A 24,895-nucleotide genomic window follows, 5' to 3' on the forward strand; every position below is an offset into this window, starting at 1 on the left:
AGTCCACGGAGCCACAAAGAGTTGGACATGACTGAAGATGACTAACACACACATGCATGTACTCACATATGCTGACACTCTCAGACACATACATACAGACACACACCTTCACACATGCTCACATAAGAGTCTCTCAGCTGAGCCAGGCTGTCAGAAGTGCTCCTTCCCCTTCTCTATCAAAACTACTGTGGAGGTGGCCTCATACTGGAAGCCCGGAAGGACTTAGTAGCCTATTAGGGGAAAACCTACTTGCTTGATAAATAACTCCTGAGAAAAACAGAAGAAAGAGAGGTGAATGTGAGCTGAGAGCCATGTGTGGACATAGGTGTATGTATAAGGCCAACAGGGACCAACGAGGAAAAGAGGGGCCATCAGACAGACAAGGACGGAGAGAAACAGGGAGAAAATGGAGACACACCTCCTCCCGTCCCTCTCCCTCTTCTTCCCTTCCCTTGTCTCCCATTCAGTCCTGGGTATGGCAGAACCTTGCTAAGGAGCCTGAGAATGGCCACGTCTCCCAAGAGTATGGCGCCCTCTCCTAGATCCCATTTTTAAAAGTAAGGGAGCAAGGGCCCCTTCAATCACCCCGCAGGTCTTCGAATGGACAAGGAATCTCTTGTGTAGTCCTGCTCTTTTCCAGCCTGTCCCTTAGGACCAGCCTCGAGGTCTTCGCTCCCCTCAATCTCCTCCCCGCCACCTAAGGTTGAGGTGTCTGGCCCTTTAAAGCAGCTGCCCCCGGCCGGGTTATTGTCTCTCCTCTCAGCCAATCGGCGGCGCCGTTGGGGGCGGGGGCCCTGGCCTCCCGATTGGCCGTCCCGCGCCCCGCCCCGCCCGGGATCCCGGGAGCTGTCCGGCCGCCTCGGTGCTGATCCTGCCGCCGCCCACGGGCCGCGAGCAGCGCTGAGAGGGCACTATGAGCGGGGGCGTCTACGGCGGAGGTGAGCGAGCCTCGGGCTTCGGGATCTCCAGCCTGGGGCGGCCTCGCCCGAATCCCAGCGCCCCGAGCCCACGCAACCCAAGCTCTGGGCACCCCGGGGCCTGTCACCTCTGCGCTCGAGCGGGTCCAGCCCTGGGTTTGGGTCCTGCATCACTCCAACCTTCGACCCTCCTCGGAATGCTTGCGCGTACCTGGCCCAACCTCTCCACCATTCAATCCGTCTCCGCCCGGCCCCTAGCCAGGCAAGGAGAGTGGCCTGAACAGGGCCACTGGGCAGAAAGGGACTTTGGAGTCTTGATCTCCCACTCCCAGGACTCTGAACTCCTGGCCGAGCTCCCACCTGACCCTTCCGGGTTGAAGGTGACTCTGCCCAGATCTCCTCTCGGAGCAATCCATGGAGAGAGAGTTTGGGAGATAACCCCTCACAAGTTTGTCTCCCGCACAGATGAGGTGGGGGCGCTGGTCTTTGACATTGGCTCCTTCTCAGTCCGCGCTGGGTACGCTGGGGAGGACTGCCCCAAGGTGAGCCTTCCAGCCCCCTGCCCAAATCCTAGGGCTCCCCTCCAGGCTACCCAGTCATCCAGGGCTCTCAGCGCCCAGAGAAAAGCTCTGCTGAGCGGGAATGTGGGAGTAAACCCAGGGGGTGGGCTGAGGGCCCTGCAAGATACGGCTTTCTCTCCTGTCCATGCCCCGCTCCAGGCTGACTTCCCCACCACGGTGGGGCTGCTGGCCGCGGAGGAGGGGGGCGGGCTGGAGTTGGAGGGGGAGAAAGAGAAGAAAGGGAAAATCTTTCACATCGACACCAACGCCCTCCACGTGCCTCGAGATGGAGCGGAAGTCATGTCTCCCCTCAAGAATGGCATGAGTATGGGACCCCCCACCTACCGACTCCTGACACAGACCCAGAACCCACACCCCACAACCCGGGGCACAGGACCCCACATTCACGGAGTATTCCTTGCAGCTGCCCAAGTCCCAGGGATGCCCTCACTACTTTCCAAAGCTGCCTGGTTTCTCACAAGGGGCCACCAGATTCCCGGGAAAGGGGGGATTTCTGCTGGACCTTGTCTCACTTCCCCTCCCCTGGACTTGGCTTCCCTCCTTCCTTCCTGTTTCTGGACCCTTGCCTGCCCACCCTCATCTCTCCACTGGTGTCCTGGCCCCAGTTGAGGACTGGGAGTGCTTCCGTGCAATCCTGGATCACACCTACAGCAAGCATGTCAAGTCTGAGCCAAACCTGCACCCAGTGCTCATGTCAGAGGCCCCGGTAAGTGCGTAGTCCAGCCCCTTCTGCAGCCCCGGGGCAGGCCATTCACCTCTCCTCAAGCCATTAATCACTCCTCTTTACTTTTCAAACTTTTCCTTCCAACTCCGTCAGGTTCAACCACTTTTTCGTCCGCCCTGGGTTAGTCTCCATGTCTCCTTCTCTTCTGCTCTCTCCACTTACCTTTCCCCCAGTCATCCTTACACACTGCCCCACCCCCCAAGTCCCCGTGTGACCTTTTAACTGAAATGTTTGGTCAATGTTATATACACCTATACAGAATCAATTTTTTTAAATAAACTGCCATGCATAGCCTCCTCCTTCTATTATCCCTTTTCCAGAAACAATTGCTTTTCTCTCTTTTAGCTTTTTAATTTTTTTTACCATTACCTTTTATGTCTCTAAATATCATAAATTGCTGATTGTGAATTTTTTTAGCTCTAGGTATTATCTATGGATTTCCCACTATACAAAATGAGCACTTAGCTCTGTTTCCTCCCCAACCCACACCACACACATTTTTTCTTACTTGGAGTACAGTTGCAGTTTAGGGTTTTGTTTTTTTTTTTTTAAGATTCAGTGTTTATACTCTTATTATTATGTAAGCTAATCAGCCTGTATGCTGAGACAGGCAATAAACTATGGTTTATTTTCCTCTTGTGCAATTATTTGTTTTCTCTAGCACTGAAAATTTTCTGTGTTTCTGTTTTTCTTCATTTTCTATCTACTTAATAATGTGACCTGAAATTATTCATCAGTTATCTTTATCTTTCCTGAAGACATTAATTGCTTTAGGTGTTTCATCAATTTCATCTTCAAGAAATCTCTCCAGGAGCCTACTGACCTGCTCTGTTTTAGACTAGTTAGCTTCAAGGCAGAAGATGTAGCTATAATCCTGACATCTCCCTTCACCTTCATCTTAAGGAAACACTGCACCTCTCTCCTGTATTAGAAGTCCTGTTTCCTGTGGATCATGACTCTTTTCTTGATTTTCTCCCTTGTTTTCATGGAGCACATCTTCCAGTAATTGCTTTAGAAAGGACATAAGAAGTAACATTTTTGAGACTTTTCGTGCCTAACCTTGGATATATAGTTTAGCTAGGTATAATGCTCCAGGTTGGAAATAATTTTTCTTTGGAACTTTTTTATTAAAAAGACTATTTAATTGGCTGTGCTAGGTCTTAGTTGTGCCACATGGAATCATCAGTCTTTGTTGTGGCATGCAGGATCTTTAGTTGTGGCATGAGTTTACCAGAGATTGAATCCAGGCCCCCTGCATTGGGAGTGCAGAGTCTTAGCCACTGGACCACCAGGGAAATCCCTTTTTATGGAATCTTGAAGGCACTTCTTCAGTGTCTTCCAACATCTACTGTTGCCATCAAGAAAGTCAAGGTCATATACTTCCTGATCCTTTGATGTAACTTATTTTTGTTTCTGAGAGCTTATAAAATTTTCACTTTGTCCTCAGTGTTTTACAGTTTCACAATATTGTATTGGTTTATTTTTGTTCATGGCTCTGGACACTCAATGTGTCTCTTTAATTTGGAAACTTATGTCTTTTAATTCAATTAAAAAGTTAATTACTTATTTATTGATTTATTTCTTTCAATTTTCTCTGTTCTTTCTTAAGAAATCCTATTATTTGGATTTTGTACCTCCAAAACTGGTATTCTTCTAATGTTTTCATCTTTTATATTTTATGTCTCTCTTTCCTCTTATTTCCAAGATATTCCCTCAATTTATTTATCAACTCTTCTATAAAGCTTTTAATTTCTGCTCCTCTATCTTTATTTTCCAGGAGCTCTTTCCTGTCCCATGAATGTTACTTTTTATTTATCTTTAAAAAATATTTATCTGTTTGGTTGTGTCAGGTCTTAGTTGTAGCACATGTTACAACATGTGGGATCTTTAGTTGTGGCATGTGGAATCTAGTTCCCTGACCAGGGATTGAACCCAGGTCCCCTGCATTGGGAGTGCAGAGTCTTAGCCACTGGACCATGAGGGAAGTCCTTCATTGTGCTTTTGATTTGCATTTCCCTAATGGCCACAAATGTTGAGCATCTTTTTATGTGCCTGTCGGCTTTTGTGGGTTTATGGTTTTCTTTTTTTTTAACTCTCCCTTTATTATAATTTTGCTGGGATCTTGGGAGGGAATAAGGGCTTCCCAGGTGGCACTAGTGGTAATGCAGGAGACTATTTTACCAATGCAGGAGACTTAAGAGTTGCAGGTTTGACCCCTGGGTCAGGAAGATTTCCCTAAAGAAGGAAATGGCAACCCACTCCAGTATTCTTGCCTGGAAAATCCCATGAACTGAAGAGACTTGTAGGCTACAATCCATGGGGTCACAAAGAGTCAAACACGACTACCTGCGTAGCCTGGGAGAGAGTAAAAGTAAATGTTTGTATTCAATCCAACATTTTTACCCAGAAATATGTACTTTTTCAGCTTTATTATCTCTGAGACGAGTAGAGTGGGAAAGAGGGATGTACTGGGGTCTTGTGGGGGGCAGGGGGAGGGTGTTGGCCTGAAGTGTGTATTGCACAATAGAAAGCTCTGGGCTAGGAGTCAAGAGACTGTGACTCTAGACCCAGCTCTACCAAGAGCTTTCTGTGTGATCTTGGCCAACTTCCTTCTCTGAGTTTTATTTTCTTCAGTTGGGTTTTAATTGTGATATTTCAAATTCTTTATAGTTTCAACATTCTAAAGACCTATGAGGGTCAGGGGACCTGACCTCTGTCCTCAGTGCAAAACAGGTCTGCGTATGTGGAAGGTGTGTACATAGATTGGTGCCTTTCATTTCCTGAAACTTCGCCTCTTGCACTTTCTCCCCAGTGGAACACACGGGCCAAACGGGAGAAGCTGACAGAGCTGATGTTTGAGCAGTACAACATTCCTGCTTTCTTCTTATGCAAGACAGCTGTGCTTACTGCGTATCCTCTGGGTTAAGCTGCTCTGCGAGAATGGAGAGTCAGGGTGGAGCTTGTGGTGCATTAAGATGGAGGCTGGGCCTGATCCTATGGAGATAAATATCCTGGATGGGCAGACACCCCCCACCCCCACGCCCCATTAGTGCTAAGAGCCCTTGGGAGCTGAGTGCTTTGTATCTTAGGGTGGCCAGACCAGTGGTCCTTTCCTATTCCTTGGATCAGGCTGAGCGTGGAGAGTTGGGACAATTAAACAACAGGGGCTAGGGCTGGAGAGAGAAGGGAAGGGTATACTGAGAAGGAACACTGAGATGTTCCCTTCCCATTTATTTTTCTAAAAGGATCAACTTTGCATTGTACCCTGTGCCAGGCACTGGGGCTATATAGACCCTAATTTCAGGGATCCCGTAGGACATAGAACTAAGACTAAAAAGAGAGGCTGGATATTCAGAAGGAAGGAATAGAGGAACAAAGTGTGATTCAGACAAGAAAAAAGTGGCAAAGGGTCTCAGCTGCCTTTCTCTAGCAAATGGGTCACAGGCCAGAAGGAGAGATTCACAGACTGGGATTGGGCTGGACCTAGGAGAATAGAGAGTAGGCCAGATCAGCTTCCAGCCTCCTTGTTCACTGCTGCTGGCTCTTTGACCTACCCCTCCCATGCCAGCTTTGCAAATGGACGCTCCACAGGTCTGGTACTGGACAGTGGGGCCACCCACACGACGGCCATTCCAGTGCATGATGGCTACGTCCTGCAGCAAGGTGGGGCCTCGATAGGGGTCGGGGTCACCTTGAGGAACCAGGCAATGACACCCCCTCCTTTCCAGGCATTGTCAAGTCACCCCTGGCAGGGGACTTCATCTCCATGCAGTGCCGAGAGCTCTTCCAGGAAATGGCCATTGACATCATCCCACCTTACATGATCGCAGCCAAGGTGGAGCCGCTGGGATGTCCTGGGCACTGACCCTATGACTGTCAACCCCCTGACCTATCAGATATCAGGGTGGGGAGCAGCCAGGCCCCAAGAGGATCCTGGGTCCTCAATTTGCAATTGAGGCATCAGAGATCCGGGCAGGTTGAGGGACATGGCCAAGGTCCCATAGCCAACTGCTAGAAGGATGTGTGTATGAGGGCCAGTGTGGTGGGTTCTGGGGTCCAATAGGCCAAGGTTCAAGGTCTGCTTCTGCCACAGAAGAACTGTGTGAAATAGAGCATGAGACTGAAGCTCCTGAACCTCAGTTTCCTCCTCTGCAAAGTGGAAAAACTGCATGTAGGGCTGCTGCGAGTATTAAATGAGACCCTGCATGCAAGGGATCCCCATGTGGAACATGGCTCAGTAAAAGGCTGTTTCCATAAGGTCTGGCCTCCTACTGGATTCTCCAAGCCCTCGACCAAGCCTTCTCCAAGTTCTCTGACCGAGGCCTTAGATCATCTGTACCCCCTGCGTGCACAGCATCCATGGGGTGGGCTCTCCCCATTCTCTCTCCTCTAATAGGGAAGGGGGAGAAACACTTTTTCTGGGCAACAGAACAGAGAACCCGGTGCCCATTAGCCGCAGAGCTGGCGAGTGCTGGGGAGGCAGGTGTGGACAGGGCAGGTTGGGTCAGTGTGGGATGCGAAGGGCGATTGTGCCCCTACAGGAGCCTGTACGGGAGGGTGCACCCCCAAACTGGAAGAAGAAGGAGAAGTTACCCCAGGTTTCCAAGTCCTGGCATAACTACATGTGCAATGTGAGGCACTGGAGAGGGTCCCCGGAAACCACCCCTCCAGCTCCTATGCCCTCCCTCACCGCCCTCCCCCACCGTGAGCAGCGGGGAGGGACAGAGGCCCTGCAGGTGGGGGGGGGGGGGGCCTGAGAAGGGAGCCCAGCCCTCACCACGTCCCTGGGCTCTCAGGAGGTGATCCAGGACTTCCAGGCCTCCGTGCTGCAGGTCTCAGACTCTCCCTATGATGAGCAGTGAGTGGGGCCCACGGCTGGCGGGGGGGGTGGGGGGGGTGGGAAAGGGGCAGGCCTGGGACTCGGGGGGTCCCCTGGTCCTTCAGGAGCACCCCAAGCGGAATCTCACTCCTTCCCGGGCAGGGTGGCTGCACAGATGCCTACAGTGCACTATGAGATGCCCAACGGCTACAACACAGACTACGGCGCAGAGCGGCTCCGCATCCCTGAGGGCCTGTTTGATCCCTCCAACGTCAAGGTAGGGCTGGCTGGGGTCCCTGGATCCTGGGGCTGGGGGGAAGCTAAGGATGACAGGGGGCTGGGGAGAGGGGACAGGGGGCCCAAAGCCCAGTCACCTTTCTCCACAGGGCCTGTCGGGGAACACCATGTTAGGGGTGGGCCACGTGGTGACCACCAGCATCGGCATGTGCGACATTGACATTCGTCCGGTGAGGCCCAAGCCTGCATCTGGGTGGAGGGGTCCAGGAGAAGTGGCGGCGTGGGGGGCAGGGCGGGGCCGTCCCCTGCCCGTTCACTCTTCCTCCCTTGCTCTCAGGGCCTCTACGGCAGCGTCATCGTCACCGGCGGGAACACGCTCCTGCAGGGCTTCACTGACAGGCTCAATCGAGAGCTTTCCCAGAAGACACCACCGGTAGGAGCCCACCCCCGGCCAGGGCCCTGGGCCAGCCCTTCAACACCAAGTCCTTCCTCCTTCCCACTCATTGAGCCAGTATTCCAGCCACCAAAGCAGCTCCTTCCCGCTATGGCCTCCCCACTCCGAGCCCTGTCCCTTCCCACTTCCCAGAACCAGGTGTCTGCTTCCCCCAGCCCTTCTTTCTTCATAGAGCATGAGACTGAAGCTCATCGCCAGCAACAGCACCATGGAGCGCAAGTTCAGCCCCTGGATCGGGGGCTCCATCCTGGCCTCACTGGTGAGAGGGGAGGGCCCTGGTCTAGTGCTGAATGTGGGGAACAGTAGATCCAGATCGCCCCCACTGCCTTGCCTGCTGCCTCATTCACTCATTGTTTATGAAAGGGCAGTCAGTGCTCCCAGAAAGGTGAATGCAATCTCAGGACACAAAGCAGGGAGTGGAGGACAGGAAGCCGGACTGGTTGGCTGGGATGAGATTGTGGTGGTCTGTGTGCCAGGGTGAGCCCCTAGAGGTTTGGGGCAAGGTGATGTGATGGCCACAGGCATGTTTGGGAAGGTTATGTCCGACATGAGTCTTTGGGGATGGGGGTATGAGCTGAATTCAAGGGGACCTTGATGGGAGGCTCTTTCTATTGTCCTAGAGGCACGGAATGGGTAGCAGTGGGCATAGTGTGGTGAGCAAGGGACAAACCGAAGGCAGCAGTCAGGGTGGTTCTGCAGCGGTGGGTGGGGAATTGAGTCTGGAGCAGCTGCTGGGGCAGAGGCAAGACATTGAGCAGAGAGGTAAAGATGCAAACTGCATCTGACGGGTGTCAGCCACACAGATGGGGATAGCAGGGACATGACAGGACAAGGAGGATATTGGCTAGAGGAGGTGCCCCAAAGGGACAGAAGCAAGGGTCAGAGTGACAGAAGACTGACCCCCTGAAGACAGCTCAGGGTTGGGAGAAGTCCTGGCAAGCCTCCCATGCACCTGGACAGACAGCCCGACCTAGTCCCTGCCTTCGTGCGTGGGGACAGTCTGGAAGCCAAGACCATCAAACAGGAGGTCACCACAAAGTGCGGGGTGTTCCTTCAAAGGAAGACCTGATCTCATTCAGGGGTCAGGAAGGGCCTCTAAGGAGCCTTCAAGCTGAGATGGGAAAGTGAGAACTTAGGAGGCCAAGCAGGAGAGAGGGTGTGTGGCCCCATGGAGGGTCAGGCAAGGCCACAGGTGGGGGTAGATGCTGTGGGGTCAGAGTTGAGGAAGCTCACCTGGGCTTCCCTGGTGGCTCAGACGGTAAAGAATCCGCCTGCCGTGCGGGAGACCTAGCTTTGATCCCTGGGTTGGGAAGATCCCATGGTGGAGGGCATGGCAACCCACTCTAGTATTCTTGCCTGGAGAATCCCCGTGGACAGGGGAGCCTGGAAGGCTACAGTCCATGGGGTCACACAGAGTCGGACACGACTCAGCGGCTAAGCACACAACCTGGGCTGCAGAGCAGACAGTGGGTAGGAGAGGATTACCGTGGTCTCCACTGTGACCCGGGGTTTCCAGCAGAGCGGATGTGGGGGAGAGAGGGTTGGGAGCTCATCAGAGGTCTGACTGAGAATGTAGACACTGTTTGGATACGAGAGATAAGAGGGAAAGGGGTCAAGGATGAAACCCAGGATGCTGGCCGCTGGCAGTGCTGTCCGAGAGGAATGTAACATGAGTCATGTATGTCATTTAAAATTGCTTAGTAGCCATATTTTTTAAAAGTCCAAAGAAACACATTAAGTTTTAAGAATATATTGTATTTAATCCAATATATTCAAATTATTGGCTTCCCTTGTAGCTCAGTTGGTAAAGAATCTGCCTGCAGTACAGGAGACCCAGATTCGATCCCTGGATTGGGAAGATCTCCTGGAGAAGGAAATGGCAACCCACTCCAGTATACTTGCCTGGAAAATCTCATGGACAGAGGAGCCTGGTGGGCTGTAGTCCATGGGTTCACAAGGAGTCAGGCACGACTGAACAACTAACACACTTATTTATTCAAAGTATTATCATTTCAATATGTCATCAATATAAAATTTGAGATGTTTTATATCCTCTGGATTTAGTCTTCAATAGCCAGTGCAGATTTGACACCGAGAGCACATTTCATCTTGGACTAGCTGCATTTCAAGTGCTCGATAGCTCCATTTCAAGTGTTCCACGTGGCAAGGGGCCACTGGATTTGGACAGGGCAACTGTAGAAGGCGAGAAAGACCAAAGAAGCAGGTTTGAGGCAGGGCTGGGCAAAGATGGTGACAGCAGTCATGGACATGTTGAGTGTGTGAGGTCCCAGGAGACACTGAGGACCAGGTGTCCGAAAGACAGTTGAGAATTTGGGTTGGGAACTCAGCACGGAGATCTGCATTGGAAACTAGAGATGGTGGGAAGGGTGGGGCTTTGGCACAGTAAGCAGAAGCCAAGGGAGAGGCAACGTGGTCCAGGAAGGTGTGTCCAGAAACAGGGACACACACACTAACTTTCAGGCAGATGCAACTAATCATAGAGATGGTACAGTCTAAAGTGCCAGGGCTGGAGGACCTCACGGGGTGTATTTCAACAGGGGTGGGGGTGGGGTGCCAGAGTAAAGACATCATCCCCACCTTGATGTTAGGTGGTGTCGGATGGTGAGAAGGGTGGAGGAAAGATTTTTCTTGGGAGGGAGGGAGAGACTTGGCATGTAAGGCCCGATGGAGTGACAGGGTATCTGGTGGAGAGGGGATATGGAGTGTTGGAGCACCGGTTCGCTGGCCTGCGGCTGGCAGGTCCACCTCCCAGCTCGAACTGCCCTGGGCTCCGAGCAGACAGGTGCTCAGTAAATGCTCAATGAATGCATCGTTGATTGAACGGTATGAAGCGGGTACCCGCCCTCTGAATACAAAGGAGGGGGCAGGGAGATGGGGCAAGTTGGTGGTTGCGGGAGGAATGTGGGCTTGGGAGGGGGAGGATTCCGAACCTCCACGGGTGGAGTGTGGGGAACCTGCTCTCCCTCCATACTGGGCCTCCCTGACCGCTGATGTCGCCCCCACCCAGGGCACTTTCCAGCAAATGTGGATCTCCAAGCAGGAATATGAGGAGGGCGGGAAGCAGTGCGTGGAGCGGAAGTGCCCCTGAGGGCGCCCCCTCCCCACCCACAGGCCCGCCCCGCAGCGGTGGGGGAGGGAAAGCGAACGGAAGGAGACGGTTTCCCCCACCTCGGCTCTGCAGGCGCAGGATCGACAGCCCCGCCCCCCTTTTGTTCCCCTCCCCACTTACCCTCTTGATTGTGAAGTTTCTGGGTTAAATGGAGTAAACATGTTTTAAGAAAAAAAAAAAGTTTGGCCTCTTTGGGGGTGGGCAGTTGGGGCAGGAGACTGGAGGGAAGAGAGGGGAGGGCCACACCTACATCCATTCAGAATTACACGGTGGACACCGGGGCAAAGTCTGCGGGCGAGGGCAGAGCCGCGGGATCACGGATGCCTCAGGTTTCAGAGGGGCCGCAATCCAGGGAGGATCACGAAGCGAGTACGGGTTAGAGACGCTCAATAAGGCCGCTGAGGGAAGCCGAGTTGGGGGAGGAGGCAGCCGGGGCGGGACGGAGCCGGGGGGCAGCCCCGGGGGCGGGGCCGGAGGTGGGGCCTGGGTGGGCGGGCCTCTGGCCCCCCGGCGAGGCAGCCCTTAAAACTCCCCTGGACACACAGCTGAGGTGAGCCGGTCAGCGCTGTCTTTTCCCGGGGCGCTAGGTGGTGACAAGTGTGGGGCAGGGACTGGGGCACTGGTTCGCCCCAGCAGCAGCTCAGAACTTCCCTCCCAGCTTGGGCAGGAACCGAGGTTTCCCAGGGAGACCCGGACACCGGCTCCTTGAGCCCTATTCCAGAACTCGTTGTGCTGGGTTCCTCCGCGTGGCTTGGGGACCTGCGCTCTCGGCCTGGAATTGTAGGTGAAATTTAGCAGTTTGTGTCTGTGATATGTGTTCTGAGGCCCCCAGGCTCCAAAAAGATGGTCCAAATCCTTTGGCCACCAAAGAGGACCATGAGTTGTCCAACGTCACCCAGCTTTGCCCACGTCTCGGTCAGGACTCTTTCCACCGATTCCCGACTCCAGGCAGGACCCCCATCCTGGAACACTCTCTGGTCCTGCCTGACCACGTGCTCCTACCCATGCACCCACCTCCCCAGCAGCTGGCAGGAGCCTAGGCCCCCCTTTCAGACAGACAATGGGACAGACCAAACCCCAGGTCACACTGCTGTAGCCCCTTCAGCTGGGGATCCCCTGAGTCCAAACAGGGAGAGTAGCTAATGTGTTCGGGGCGTGGGTACTGGGGAACCTGTGAGGCCAGTGAGGAAGGGGCAGAGGTGTTAGTGGTAAGGAGCTTAGGACGGAGTCCCCTAGGACACTGGGAGGGGAAGAAGCAGGAGGGGGGAAGGGCCATCCCTATCTCCACCCTCCCTGGCCGTCAGCCTCCCTCCCCCAGCCCTGATGGGAACTAAAGGCCAAAGTCTGCCCCAAGGTCAAAAAAATTGATTGTTTTGCAAGAAGGGGGCAGGAGTGGACTGTGGAAGGATTGGCAGGGGAGGACAGAGCCCCTCGTCCGTCCTCTAGCCTCGGCCGGGGGGCCATGTCTGGAAGGCTGGACTGAAACCAGGACTGTTACCCCACCCTGCGAGGGGGGGAGGTGAAGAAGGGCCTGGGCTCAGGCTGCCTGCCAGGACCGATAAGGGGCCTCTTGGGGCTCCCACAAACGGTTTATCACTGGGGTGGGGGACAGCCTGCAGGGCTCAGGAGGGGTCACGAGCATGGAGCGGCTTGGGGGTCTACTCCGAAGAGCGGTAAGATCGGGCGCGGTTGGGAGCTCCTTAGGCCTTCTCTCCAGGTCCTCCAGCCCCTTCCCCAACTCCTCCCATTCCCATCTCTAACTCTCCCCTCCAGCCTGCCTTTCAGGACCCTCTTCCCTGCCTTGTGTTCATGGCACCCCAAAGTCACTATTTATTGCCAGATTCCTCCCCTTCCCTATCTCATGCACACCACGCCCCCCACAGCAAAGGTTGTCCCCAGGACCCTCTCAGACCATCTACAAGCGTGTGGAGGGCACCCAGCAGGGACGCCTGGAGGAAGAAGAGGAAGACGGGGAGGAGGGGGCTGAACCACCGGCCCACTTCTTCCCCATGGAGCTGAGAGGCCCTGAGCCCCTGGGCTCTCGACCAGCTCGGCAAAACCCTGGACTCTGGGAAGCAGCAGGACGAAGAGCGGCCCCCTACCTGGTCCTGACAGCCCTCCTGATCTTCACTGGGGGTGAGAGTCACCCCCACTCCCACTGGAGGGTCTGGGCTTGGGGCGATGTCTGGGGTCCAGGGAAGGGCACAAGGAGAATCTCCATCTTGCCACCCACCAGCCTTCCTCCTGGGCTACGTGGCCTTCCGGGGGTCGTGCCAGGCATGCGGAGATGACGTCATGGTGGTCAGCGAGGACCTGAATGATGAGCTGAGCCCAGACTCTCACCAGGGCACATTGTACTGGAGTGACCTCCAGGCCATGTTCCTGCGGTTCCTGGGGGAGGGGCATCTGGAAGATACCATCAGGTGAGGATCAGCTTGTCCCGTTCCGGCCCTCAAAAACCATCATCCACTCGAGTCCTCCTCGCCCAGGACCTTGAGTCCTTCCACCTGCCGCCCTGACCTCTCTGTGCAGTGGTCCTGGGAAGGATGGCAGGCATTGGGGGGTGAGGGGGGACTTCCAGAAATGAGACTGCAGAAGGTATATTTAGGAGCCGAGGGAACTGACTTAATAAGCACAGGGGGTCCAGCATCCACCTATGAGGTGGGACAGACCCAGGAAAATCTTGAACAACACGCTGAGGACACACTTAGGTTTTGACCTGTGGCAGTGGGGAGCTCTGGGGGGCTCAGAGAAATAGGGGTTTAGGGAACCAGAAAAAGAAACAAATGCATTTGTGGGCAGAGACTGTCTCTCAATCTGTGGGGGATGCCATCCCAGCAGGAGCAGGCCGGTGTTCCTCTTGTCCTGCTGAGGTCAACTTTTCCTACTGGGAAGGAGCTGCCGCCCGGTAGGTCCAGAGAAGACGTCAGGAATCATTTTTTCAGTGGATTCTCCTGGGTTTTCCAAGTTGAAGATCATATAATCTATATTTAGTGAGAGATGCATAGCTCCTTTTCAAATGCATACATCTTTTAGGTCTTTTTCACTTCTTACTGCATTGGAGAAGATATGAATTTAGGTAATGATGATAATACATATCCTTGCCTATTTCCTAACTTTCATGGGAATGTTTTTCTAATACTTTGTCACTGTGTCCATGGCGCACTGGCTTAAGGGCTCTTAGTTCCCTGACTAAGGGGAACTGAGGGGTTGAACCCGGGCCCTCAGCAGTGAAAGCAGAGTCTCAACCACTGGACCACTAGGGAATCCCCCCAATCAGCTTTTTAAAAGTGAATTAAGGAAGTATCCTTCTATTCCTAGCTTACTGAGACTTTTTTTAATGATCAGAAAAGAGGAACAAGAATCAAAATTTTTTTCAAACATTTTTCCAGAATGTATTGCAATGATCACATGATTTTTCTTCTCTAATGTTTATGTAGTCATTTGTATTATTAGATTTCTTTGTCTTCATGAGATCAACATAAACTTGATCCAGGTGTATCATTTTTTGTTGATACATTGCTGGGTCCATTTTGCTTGAAGATCTTAAATCTATGGCATCAGCAAAATGCATGGACTTTTTTTTTTTCTTGAGCAACACTTAGTAGTCTGGGTACAGCCTGAGTAAGTGGATGGTTTGACAGGTCTAGGGGTGGGGTGTGGCACTGTGGATGCCATCAAAGGGCAGGGAGGCAAGAGGGAGGCAGTGAGAGGGAACAGGCAATAGGTGATGTATGCCTCTAGGCTGGATGGGGAAGGAGGGAAGCTGGGGAAGAACTGATAGATATGGAGAAATCAGACAGTGTGGAGTGCCCGATGGGGTCAAACAACAGGTATGGTGATGCTAAGGGAGTGAGTTTCAAACTGAAAAGCTCCGGTCAGAGAGTAAGATTCTGTGTCCTATTTATCCTGGAGTCTCCAGCACCGACCGCTCTGCCCGGCACTTAGTAGGTGTTCAGTAAATCAGATCAATATTCCAAAGATGGACTTGTGGGGACAAGACTCAGGATGTGGCCAGGAAAGTGGCTGGCCAGATGCCAGGGTCCTCACTGACAGTGGATAAGTGACCAATTGGCTAGAAGATAAGAGCCGTAAGGAGGGACAAAGGATGGGGTTGCTGGATGGCACGGGCTGTGAAGGAAGAGAGTTTCACCTGTGGAGAAATGGTCAGAAATGTGCGCAGTGGAGCCAGGAGCATGCGCCTCTCCGGCCTCTTGTGGTATGAGAGCCTGAGCTGCCTTCGAGTGTCCTGCAGGAGACGTGGCTTCCCAGGGGACAGTCAGGTTTCTGCCGAGGTGAAAGGTAGAAGGGGCACTCAGTCTGATGCTGAGGAGGGAGGACTTTGTTTGCCATGGGAAGAGCACAGGTGGAGCTGGTTTAGAGAGAGTGCATGTAGGATGTGGGGGGTGGAGGTGGCCCTGGCACAGGTAAGATGGACGATCGGGGAGCGTTCAGGTGACAGCAGGCTGGCTAGCTAAGTGGTGACTGTGGAAGAAGACAGGGTGAGGTCTCCAAGACAAGTGACCCCAGCTTCCACTGGCAACCGTGGTAGAAGGTGTCCCCGCGAGGCCCAGCTGGAGGAGGAGAGGGGTGCAGGACCCTCACCTCTGCCTGGAGAGCCCTTTCAAAGAAAAGTGTTTTCACGCCAGGGGCAAAGCGCAGGCCAGTGCATGTAGATGTGGAGGGGACAGTATGATAGATTGGTGGTGCGGGTCATTTGGCCTGCCGCAGGGAGAACCTCAGGGATGGTGGAGAGCACCCCTGACCATCAGAAGCTGAGGCGTAAGCAGAAGGAAGTCCTGGAGACCCTGGCAGTCATGGCAGGAGAGATTTAAGAGCCCCTCACCGCCCAGGGCTGGGGCCTACACCTCTGGCATCTTTCCCTGCTCCAGCCCTCTCTTCCAGGCACTCAAGACGTCCCAGCCCCTGCCTCCTCCAGCACCTCAATCCCCGTTCTCCCTGCACAGGCAGACCAGTCTTCGGGAAAGGGTAGCCGGGTCTGCCGGAATGGCAGCCCTGGCTCAGGACATCAGGGCTGAGCTCTTGCGCCAGAGGCTGGACCACGTGTGGATGGACACGCACTACGTGGGGCTGCAGTTCCCAGATCCGTGAGTGCTGCGAGGTGGGGGTGGGGTGGGGCGTGGCGGGGGTGGGGTGGGCTGTCGGTGGGGCGCTCACCACCCCGGCTCCTCAGGGCTCGCCCCAACACCCTGCACTGGGTTGATGCCTCCGGGAAGCACGGGGAGCAGCTGCCACTGGAGGACCCCGACGTCTACTGCCCCTACAGCGCCACGGGCAACGCCACGGTGAGCCTGCCGGTCCTCAGGATGGGGCGGCCTGTCCTTTGCCTGGGCGCGCCTCACGGCCTCCGCATCCTCCTCTCCCCAGGGAAAGCTGGTGTACGCCCACTACGGGCGGCCGGAGGACCTGCAGGACCTGAGGGCTCGGGGTGTGGAGCCGGCGGGGCGCCTCCTGCTGGTGCGCTTGGGAGTGATCAACTTTGCCCAGAAGGTGAGGGTCCCCGGAGGATGGAACCTGGGGTGGTGGAACGGGGAGGGTGCCCGCTGGGGAACCCGAGGATCGGATGGCGGCAAATTGGAAGCGTCCAGGAGGCTGTCAGAGGGAGAAAAGGGAGAACCAAACGGGCTGTAAGAAACTCGCCAGGGGAACAGAATCAGGAGGGAATATGGGGCTTGGGGGCTGCCAAGGCACTGCGGGAGCATGGAAGGTGAGGTCCACCCGGTGCTCACAGCTACAGATCAGAGGCCCTGCCATCCCACTTTTATTTGCATTTTCTTCCCTTCTCAACCTGCTTTTTCTGGGAGAATGGGTCCTTTAGCCGCGTGCCTTCCCCAGGTGGCCAGTGCTCAGGACTTTGGGGCCCAAGGAGTGCTCATATATCCGGACCCGGCAGACTTCTCCCAGGGCCCGCACAAGCTCAGCCTGTCCAGCCACCGGGCTGTGTATGGACATGTGAGTCTTGGGGGAGCTGTAATGCCTTCCAGGGGTTGGGCTGTTGCGCCCTGCCTAGGATGAGGCTGGCATGCTCTTCTGACAGCTTGGCTCCGTTTCAGTTTGGGCACCCCTCTCCCAACAGGTGCACCTGGGAACGGGGGACCCCTATACGCCTGGCTTCCCTTCCTTCAATCAGACCCAGTTCCCTCCAGTCCAATCCTCAGGTCTCCCAAGCATCCCAGCCCAGCCCATCAGTGCGGACATTGCCTCCCTCCTTCTGAGGTGAGGACCATGTAGGGACCGGGAGGGGAGGAGGCAGGGAGAGGTAGGCTGCAGCTAGCTCATAAGGTGTCTTGGGTAAGCTAGAACAAGACGGCTCTTCTGGGTGGGCACAGCCTCCTGCCAGGGGCCACCCTTTGGTGAGTGGAACTCCAGGTCATATCACAACCTCTGCTGGGCACCCTTGAGAAGGATACAACCTGTACAACTGTCCAAGGCAGTCTGGCCCCTCAGCCAGGGTACAGATGCAGAGAGCTGGAGCCAGAGGATGGGAGGGAGAGAAGGAGTGAAGAGGGGGGCTTTGGACTCGTCTATAGCCTGGGCCTCTCTGCCACTAATTCCTTCTGTCCCACCCCTTTCCAGGAAGCTTGAAGGCCCTGTGGCCCCCCAGGAATGGCAGGGGCACCTCCCAGTCTCCCCTTATCGCCTGGGCCCTGGGCCAGGCCTGCACCTGGGGGTCAACAACCACAGGGCCTCCACCCCCATCAGTAACATCTTTGGCTGCATCGAGGGCCGCTCCGAGCCAGGTGTGCTTGCTTGCCCAGCATCACACACACAACCTACCGGGGAGGCGGGGGAGAGGCTGGCAAGTTGGGCCCAGGCTGGGATTGAGTGGGAGTGGGGGGCACTGAGACCTCATGCTCAAAGCTGTCTAGAGATAGAACGGGCAGTTCTGCACAGTAGCGAGTTCCCTAGCACCAGAGGTGAACAAGCCTAAGCTGGATGATGTTAGAGCATGTAAGAGACGTCAGACTACAACAGACGAGCCTTTCAAACATAACCTGATGTGGATAACAGTGAGAAATCAGAGTTCTTGAGCTGAAGAGCGTGGTACCTCGAAGCACTGGAGGAGCGGCACATGGAGGCCTGTGATGAGGCTCCGATGAGGATGCTGGTGGTGGGAGTGTGAGTGGGAAGGGTCAGAGAGAGATTTAAAAGGGGAAAACTCATCAGGACTCAGTGAACAGAGGGACATGCTGATCAGGGAGATAATGGAGTCCAGAATGACCCCAGGCACCCTGATGAAGGAGCGGACCATCCGGGAAGGAAGGGCCAACGGGAGGAGAGGCACTCTTTAGGGACAGCCAGGATTGCAGGCTGGGGCTGCGGAGATGTGAGGGTCCTCGAGAAAGGGACCCTCCCAAGGTCGAGGGAGAAGTCTCTGGGTTCCGCCCACGTAACAGGTGGGCCCCCAATACCCCTCCCCCAGATCAGTATGTGGTCATCGGGGCCCAGAGGGATGCATGGGGCCCAGGAGCGGCCAAGTCTGCTGTGGGGACCGCCATACTGCTGGAGCTGGTGCGGACCTTTTCCTCCATGGTGAGCAATGGTAAGGTCAGGACCTGGGCCTGGGCCGGGCAGCTGGGGCTGTGTGGCCTGAGCCAGGACAGGGCAGAGAGGCAGTTAGGAGCACAGGCTGGAGGGTGGCCACTGAGACCGGGGCTCCAAACCTGGCTTCCTCCACGTCCTGGCTGCTTGGTCCCAGGCAAGTCACTTCACCTCCATCTCTTCACTTAAACATGAAAGTACTAATAGTCCTTAGTGAAAAACCTTATGCAAGCAGTCCCCATCACTGATACAGCTGAGTCAGGGCAGACCCAGGTTAGATGGGCTGGGATGGGGGCTTGGTGGGAGGGAAGGAGAGACCCCAGGGGACCGGGACCGAGGAAGACAATGAGGTGGGGATATTTGCTTGGCCCCCCAGCCAAGCCCAGCCCCCCCCTCCCACCACCCCACCATCCACCCCCCTGCTGCCCCCAGGCTTCCAGCCTCGCCGAAGTCTTCTCTTCATCAGCTGGGATGGTGGTGACTTCGGGAGTGTGGGCTCCATGGAGTGGCTGGAGGTACCCTGGGGTCCTGGGCAGGGAGTCAGGCGATGGGGAGAGGTGGGGAGGGGGCAGGAGGGGGGAATTCACAGTCCACACCTCATCCACAGGGCTACCTTAGTGTGCTGCACCTGAAGGCTGTGGTCTATGTGAGCCTGGACAACGCAGTGCTGGGTGAGTGGGGGGCAGTGCCGCCACCTGCCCCCATTGGGTGCACCTTGCCCCTGGGTGCCAAGCCTGAGGCCTGGCATCCCTCCCTCTCCGCAGGGGATGACAAATTTCATGCCAAGACCAGCCCCCTTCTCATCAGCCTCATTGAGAACATTCTGAAGCAGGCAAGAGCCCGGCCAGGAGCAGGGGATGAAGGGAAGCTGCTGGCCGCTAGAGCCTGACCAGTGTCCCCCCAACCCTGCCCCCAGGTGGACTCTCCCAACCGCAGTGGGCAGACCCTCTACGAGCAGGTGGTGGTCACCAACCACAGCTGGGAAGCCGAGGTGTAAGTGGCAGCAGGCACATAAGACAGCTGGGGGCAGGGGGAACACGTGGGCGACCCTGAAGCCACACCGCGTTCCCTCCTGCCCCTCCCCAGGATCCGGCCGCTGCCCATGGACAGCAGCGCCTATTCCTTCACGGCCTTTGCGGGGGTTCCTGCCGTTGAGTTCTCCTTCATGGAGGTGAGACTTCGGGCCCTGTCCCAGAGCGGTAGCCCCTGGGCCTGCCCGCACCCTGCCCGCGCGCCAGCACCCCCCTTCCCGCCCTGTCCCGGCAGGATGGCCCGGCATACCCGTTCCTGCACACAAAGGATGACACCTATGAGAACCTGCACAAGGTACTGCGGGGCCGCCTGCCCGCTGTGGCCCAGGCCGTGGCCCAGCTCGCAGGGCAGCTCCTCATCCGGCTCAGCCACGATCACCTACTGCCCCTCGACTTCGGCCGCTACGGGGACGTGGTCCTCAGGCACATCGGCAGCCTCAACGAGTTCTCTGGGGACCTCAAGGTTCGAGACGCCAACCCTCGCTTCGGGTTTCTGGTGGGGTATGGGGAGCGACGCGCCACATCCCGTGAAAATGCCACCGGGGCCAGGGGGATCTGCCCCATCTCCCCCTTGGTCTAGGGCCCCTCTGCCAATCTGGCCCCTTTACACCCGCCCCAGTCACTAAGGCCCTAGGACCCCGCTGGCACCCGCCCGACAGCACAGGGCTTCTCTCCCTTCCTTCTGCTCCCAGCATTCTGTCCCCCTATACCCCCCACCCCACCCTTGCCAGTCCCAGGGTCCCAGGCCCATCCCCCCAGCACCTGGACCCCCACCACCCTAGGCCGGGGTCCTGGCCCCTGCCGCCGGTCTCAGCCTGTGCCTCCGCCCTCAGGCCCGCGGGCTGACCCTCCAGTGGGTGTACTCGGCGCGAGGGGACTACATCCGTGCGGCCGAAAAGCTGCGGAAGGAGATCTACAGCTCGGAGGAGAGCGACGAGAGGCTGATGCGCATGTACAACGTGCGCATCATGCGGGTGAGGCCCCGCCCAGCCCGTCCGCGCCGCCCCGCCCTCTTCCGGCGGCCTGGGGTCCCTCCTCCAGGCCCGGGTCCCACCTCCAGACCTGGCGCCTGCGCGCTGCCCTCCTCCCCTTCGCTTTCACGGGTCTCTGTCGTCCCGGCGCTGCCAGTCCTAGACGCGCAGTCCTTTGCTTACAGGCCCGCCAGGCTGGAGCCACCACTGAGGCGGGCCGGCAAAGTGATGAGACAGGGCACGCCAGCCCCTTGGCTACAGTTGCCTGGCTACCGCAATTGCAGAACTAAGACAAATCGCGCCTCCTCCGGTTCCCCACTGCCGACCCACCCCCTGCCCACAAGCAAGTCCACGGTGGTCCACAGTCTAAGAGGTGCAGGATTATGGTTCGGGAGGTGCAAAAAGCTTAAATTCAGAGCATAGAGAGCCCTCTTCCTTCTGGTGAGATGGATGAACCCCAGAAAGGCTGCCTGGAGGAGGTGTCATGTGAAAGTTATACAAGATTATTATTCCCTTGCCAGTCCCGCTTGCTTTGAATACTTTGCAACCTGCACCCCATCTCCAATTCCAACCCCTCCTCTTCCATTTCCTTACCCCAAGAACTCAACTCTGCAACCCTTTGACCTCTAGAATTGAGTGCGTAGGGGCTGTGGGTGTGGGGGAAAGTCTAGAGCAAAATGCTAAGCAGGGCCATCCTCAGTGAGTGTGGGGTGAACAGGGAACCCCACATGCATGTGCAGTTTGGGGATGCTGTGTCTGGCCTTTGCAAGGTCTTGTTCTTTCTCTCCCCCTTCCTTTTTCTGTCGTACTGTCTTTCTGTTGACAAACCCACGCCTCTTGCTCTTTTGTCCTGGCTCCTTTCTCTTGGATTGGACTTGGTTTATTCTCATTAACAGATCTTGCTCTAACCCCCACTGTGCCAGCCTCTAGAGACACAAAAAGACACCTCCTCCCCCTGAAGTTGCCGTGTGCCCCCCCCCAAGAGATAAAGGCCATCTGGACACGATTAGGCCATGAGAAACGATTCACACTCAGAGCTGGAGAGTAAAAGATGTAGAGCTAAAAAAGAAAAGAAAAATAAGAGGTAGGGCTTCAGAACCCGAAACAGGGCTGAGCCAGACCCAGAGAACTTCGTGGCTCTAAACCAGGGGTTGGTAAACTACAGCCAGCAGGCCAAATTTGGTCTGCCACCTGTTTTCGTAAACGAGGTTTTATTGCAACACAGCCATGCTCACTGGTTTTCCTATTGTGTGTGGTTGCTTGTGTGCTACAGGAGCAAAGTTGAGTAGCTGCAACAGAAACAGTATGGCCTGCAAAGCCTAAAATAGTTACTGTCTGGCTTTTTGCAAGAAGGAGAAAAGTTTGCTGACCCCTGCTTCAGACTATAATATAAGTCTTGAAGAACAGACAGAACTTGGGTTGGTGCCAAAAGAGGATGTTTCAGGGTGGAGAGACCAGGTATAAAGGCGTGGCAGTGAGACAGGTCTGACTTTCCTTGGGGGCAGGGTGTGGACCAGCAGAGCCAGAACAGAAGCCCTGTGAAGGAGAGGAGGGGAGTGGGTTAGGGATCAACTTTGGGGTTTGGGTTTGGGGGGTCTGGGGCATCAAGGAAATCTGGAAGGTTTTTAAGCAGGCAGGTGATGTAAGCAAAGTGGAATTTTAGGAGGGTCTTGACCAGATTGTAATGGCTTGAAGAGGGAATGAAGTTAGTAGCAGCTGAACTTTTGGTGGGGGTGGCAAATACCACCTGAAGTGAGACATTTGGAAGGAAAAATGGACAGGCTGGAGGCTTCCTTGGCAGCCCAGTGGTTAAGACTCTGTGCTCCCAATACAAGGGGCACAGATCTGATCCCTGCTCAGGGACCTAAGATCCCAGCATGCTGCCCCTCAAAAAACAACAATAACAAAACCCCAAAACCCTCCCCAAGTGATTCTAATATGCAGCCAGGGGTGAAAACCACTGTATTATAGGTCATGAGACGAGCAGGAAGGTGGAGGTCGAAACTTGGGCCTGCCCACAGGTGGGAGGAGAAGGAATCGGAGCCCCTGGCAGAAAGGTGGGAGAACTGGGCTAGGAGCGAGGCCATCACAGGAAGTTTGAACAACATGTAAGTCAAGAGGGTGAGGACCCAGGGTCAGGCACTTCCTAAGGGCCGGCCTGTCCCCTTGACCTTTGACTCTGAGCTGTGGACATTCACGGAGGGATGCAGGAATGACCGGGGTGTGGAGAGGTGAGGAACAGCAGGACGATAGACGGTTCTTTGAGGCTTTGGGCAGAGAAGTGAATGGAAGAGGAAGGAAGACCGGGAGTCCTAGACGGAGGGTTGGAGGCTCAAGGGAGAAAGAAAGGGATCCAGTCCGAAACGCGATGGGAGGGCGCATCCTACCTGACTACTGGTGACGTCACATTCCGGCCTTTCCTGATTGGGTAGCCAAAAGAAGGGCCTTAAAGAGGCTGCTCAACTGTGTTGACTCAGCGTGCATGAGGTCCCAAGGTGGGTTTGGAACTGCGGTTCGGACTTCGACTTGGTCCCCTTCTCGGCGCAGGTGGAGTTCTACTTCCTGTCCCAGTACGTGTCGCCGGCCGACTCCCCGTTCCGTCACATCTTCCTGGGTCGCGGAGACCACACGCTCCGCGCGCTTCTGGACCACGTGCGGCTGCTGCGCGCCGGCGGCCCCGGGGCCACCTCCTCCCAGGTGGCAAGGGGCCTGGGCTTCCAGGAGAGCCGCTTCCGGCGCCAACTGGCCCTGCTTACCTGGACGCTGCAGGGGGCAGCCAACGCGCTGAGCGGGGACGTCTGGAACATCGATAACAACTTCTGAGGCCCATGGCGGGGTATGGGCGGGGGTTGGGAACATGCCCCTGCCCCTTGGCGAGAGCGCTTGGTCTCTCTTGAGCGCTTTCTGGGTGACAGAGATGCCTGTGCATCACCTCCCATTGCTGACTAATTTATTAGTCCTTACCGTAATTCTCAGGGGCCCAGCGATGACGCCGGCGCAGACAACCCTGCATCCCAGACCCAGGGTGGTAGTAGGTGAGCAGTGCCTTCCATAATGGGATGGTCATACTGTCAGCCAATCAGAGAGCAGCATCTGCCCCCTCAATCACAGCCCCTTCCTCTTCAGTAGCCGCGGTCTCCCTAACAGCTAGAGACCACTATGGAAGGTTTCCTAAGCCCTGGGACCTGGCCATCCTTGGGAAAGACTGCTGGGGCCATAACCTTATGGACAACATGTGGCCTGTAGTGGGAGGGGCTGGGGCTTGAACCTTAATAAACCACCTGTGGCATCTGTTGCTTACAGCACTTTTATGTGGCTTACTCACCCTCACCTCACCCTGGAGACCTGGGGAAGGGTTGGGCAGAAGGACCCAAAGAGGATACACCTTGGAATGCTGTCTACACGGGGGAAAGAGCTCCTTCTAAGGAACTAAGGAAGCTTCCTGAGGACATAGGAGGGTCTCTGGTCCCATCACTGCATGTTAAATAGATGGGGAAACAGTGGCTGACTTAATTTTGGGGGGCTCCAGAATCACTGCAGATGGTGATTGCAGCCATGAAATCAAAAGACACTTACTCCTTGGAAGGAACGTTATGCCAACCTAGATAGCATATTAAAAAGCAGAGACATTACTTTGCCAACAAAGGTCCATCTAGTCAAGGCTATGATTTTTCCATTAGTCATGTATGGACGTGAGAGTTGGACTATAAAGAAAACTGAACACCGAAGAATTGATGCTTTTGAACTGTGGTGTTGGAGAAGACTCGAGAGTCCCTTGGACTGCAAGGAGATCCAACCAGTTCATCCTAAAGGAGATCAGTCCTGGGTGTTCATTGGAAGGACTGATGTTGAAGCTGAAACTCCAGTACTTTGGCCACCTGATGCAAAGAGCTGACTCATTTGAAAAGACCCTGATGCTGGGAAAGATTGAGGGCAGGAGGAGAAGGGGATGACAGAGGATGAGATGGTTGGATGGCATCACCAACTCAAAGGACATGAGTTTGAGTAAACTCTGGGAGTTGGTGATGGACAGGGAATCCTGGTGTGCTGTGGTTCATGGGGTCGCAAAGAGTTGGACACGACGGAGCGACTGAACTGAACTGAACCCGAGACCACCACCAGTTAGGAGACTGGCCCTGTACCCTATCCTGGAACCAGGGATGGTTACATAATTTACAAGGGCTGGTACAAAATGAAAGTATGGGGGGAAAAAAAAGAAAAGAAAGTGTGGAGATTCTTGTTTGAAAAGCAAAAGCAAAGCTTTTTGCTTCCTTCCACAGCCTCTCAGTCTGTCATAGTGGTTCTTCATTTGTTATTTAATGTCCAGATCACTCAGACAAGAAGATACTCTGGGCAGATCCCCACAGGCACCCAGAGTTCTGCCCCACAACTTGCTACAGACAGCCCACCTAACCAGAGCCAAGCCCAGACCTGTGCTGGCACCCAGTCCCTGCTGGGAGTGGAGGGT

General features: G+C 55.2%; 2 protein-coding genes and 1 long non-coding RNA gene across 4 annotated transcripts; 2 read left to right on the forward strand and 1 right to left on the reverse strand.

The window, feature by feature from the left end:
- Positions 1 to 840: 840 nt before the first annotated feature.
- On the forward strand, positions 841 to 10,965 carry ACTL6B (actin like 6B). Its single transcript, XM_061152311.1, has 14 exons — positions 841 to 938; positions 1,383 to 1,459; positions 1,637 to 1,802; positions 2,104 to 2,204; positions 5,035 to 5,132; positions 5,791 to 5,885; positions 5,951 to 6,057; positions 6,764 to 6,853; positions 7,019 to 7,080; positions 7,204 to 7,318; positions 7,428 to 7,508; positions 7,616 to 7,711; positions 7,905 to 7,991; positions 10,761 to 10,965. Exons 1-14 carry the CDS (start codon positions 914 to 916, stop codon positions 10,839 to 10,841), a joined length of 1,281 nt encoding a protein of 426 aa, XP_061008294.1. The 5' UTR covers positions 841 to 913; the 3' UTR covers positions 10,842 to 10,965.
- Positions 9,705 to 11,238, reverse strand: LOC133063186 (uncharacterized). Its single transcript, XR_009694371.1, has 2 exons — positions 10,983 to 11,238; positions 9,705 to 9,925 (listed from the first exon to the last, which is right to left on the reverse strand). It is a non-coding gene; the product is annotated as an uncharacterized LOC133063186 (long non-coding RNA).
- A 139-nt stretch (positions 11,239 to 11,377) lies between these two features.
- TFR2 (transferrin receptor 2) lies at positions 11,378 to 23,716 on the forward strand. Of its 2 annotated transcripts, none has more exons than XM_061153544.1 (19): positions 11,378 to 11,412; positions 12,475 to 12,535; positions 12,746 to 12,998; positions 13,099 to 13,285; positions 15,830 to 15,970; positions 16,057 to 16,168; positions 16,251 to 16,373; positions 16,719 to 16,835; positions 16,960 to 17,099; positions 17,460 to 17,623; positions 18,307 to 18,426; positions 18,858 to 18,940; positions 19,033 to 19,096; positions 19,190 to 19,257; positions 19,342 to 19,418; positions 19,512 to 19,596; positions 19,692 to 19,919; positions 20,290 to 20,430; positions 22,975 to 23,716. In XM_061153544.1, exons 2-19 carry the CDS (start codon positions 12,503 to 12,505, stop codon positions 23,248 to 23,250), a joined length of 2,412 nt encoding a protein of 803 aa, XP_061009527.1. In that variant the 5' UTR covers positions 11,378 to 11,412; positions 12,475 to 12,502; the 3' UTR covers positions 23,251 to 23,716. The 2 variants fall into 2 exon arrangements, with proteins under 2 accessions (XP_061009527.1, XP_061009528.1); XM_061153545.1 differs by lacking the exon at positions 11,378 to 11,412 and having other exon boundaries at positions 12,263 to 12,535; positions 22,975 to 23,263; positions 23,404 to 23,716.
- Positions 23,717 to 24,895: the final 1,179 nt, after the last annotated feature.

Source organism: Dama dama, chromosome 10, assembly GCF_033118175.1.
Source record: "Dama dama isolate Ldn47 chromosome 10, ASM3311817v1, whole genome shotgun sequence".
NCBI classification, from domain to species: Eukaryota; Metazoa; Chordata; class Mammalia; order Artiodactyla; family Cervidae; genus Dama; species Dama dama.

Coding starts and splice junctions, on each gene's coding strand:
- ACTL6B (XM_061152311.1), top strand. CDS start 914: ATGAGCGGGGGCGTCTACGGCGGAG. Junction 6,854..7,018: donor GGCATAACTACATGTGCAAT/GTGAGGCACTGG, acceptor CTGGGCTCTCAG/GAGGTGATCCAGGACTTCCA. Junction 7,509..7,615: donor GCGACATTGACATTCGTCCG/GTGAGGCCCAAG, acceptor CCTTGCTCTCAG/GGCCTCTACGGCAGCGTCAT.
- TFR2 (XM_061153544.1), top strand. CDS start 12,503: ATGGAGCGGCTTGGGGGTCTACTCCGAAGAGCG. Junction 16,836..16,959: donor ACCGGGCTGTGTATGGACAT/GTGAGTCTTGGG, acceptor CTCTCCCAACAG/GTGCACCTGGGAACGGGGGA. Junction 18,941..19,032: donor GCTCCATGGAGTGGCTGGAG/GTACCCTGGGGT, acceptor CCTCATCCACAG/GGCTACCTTAGTGTGCTGCA.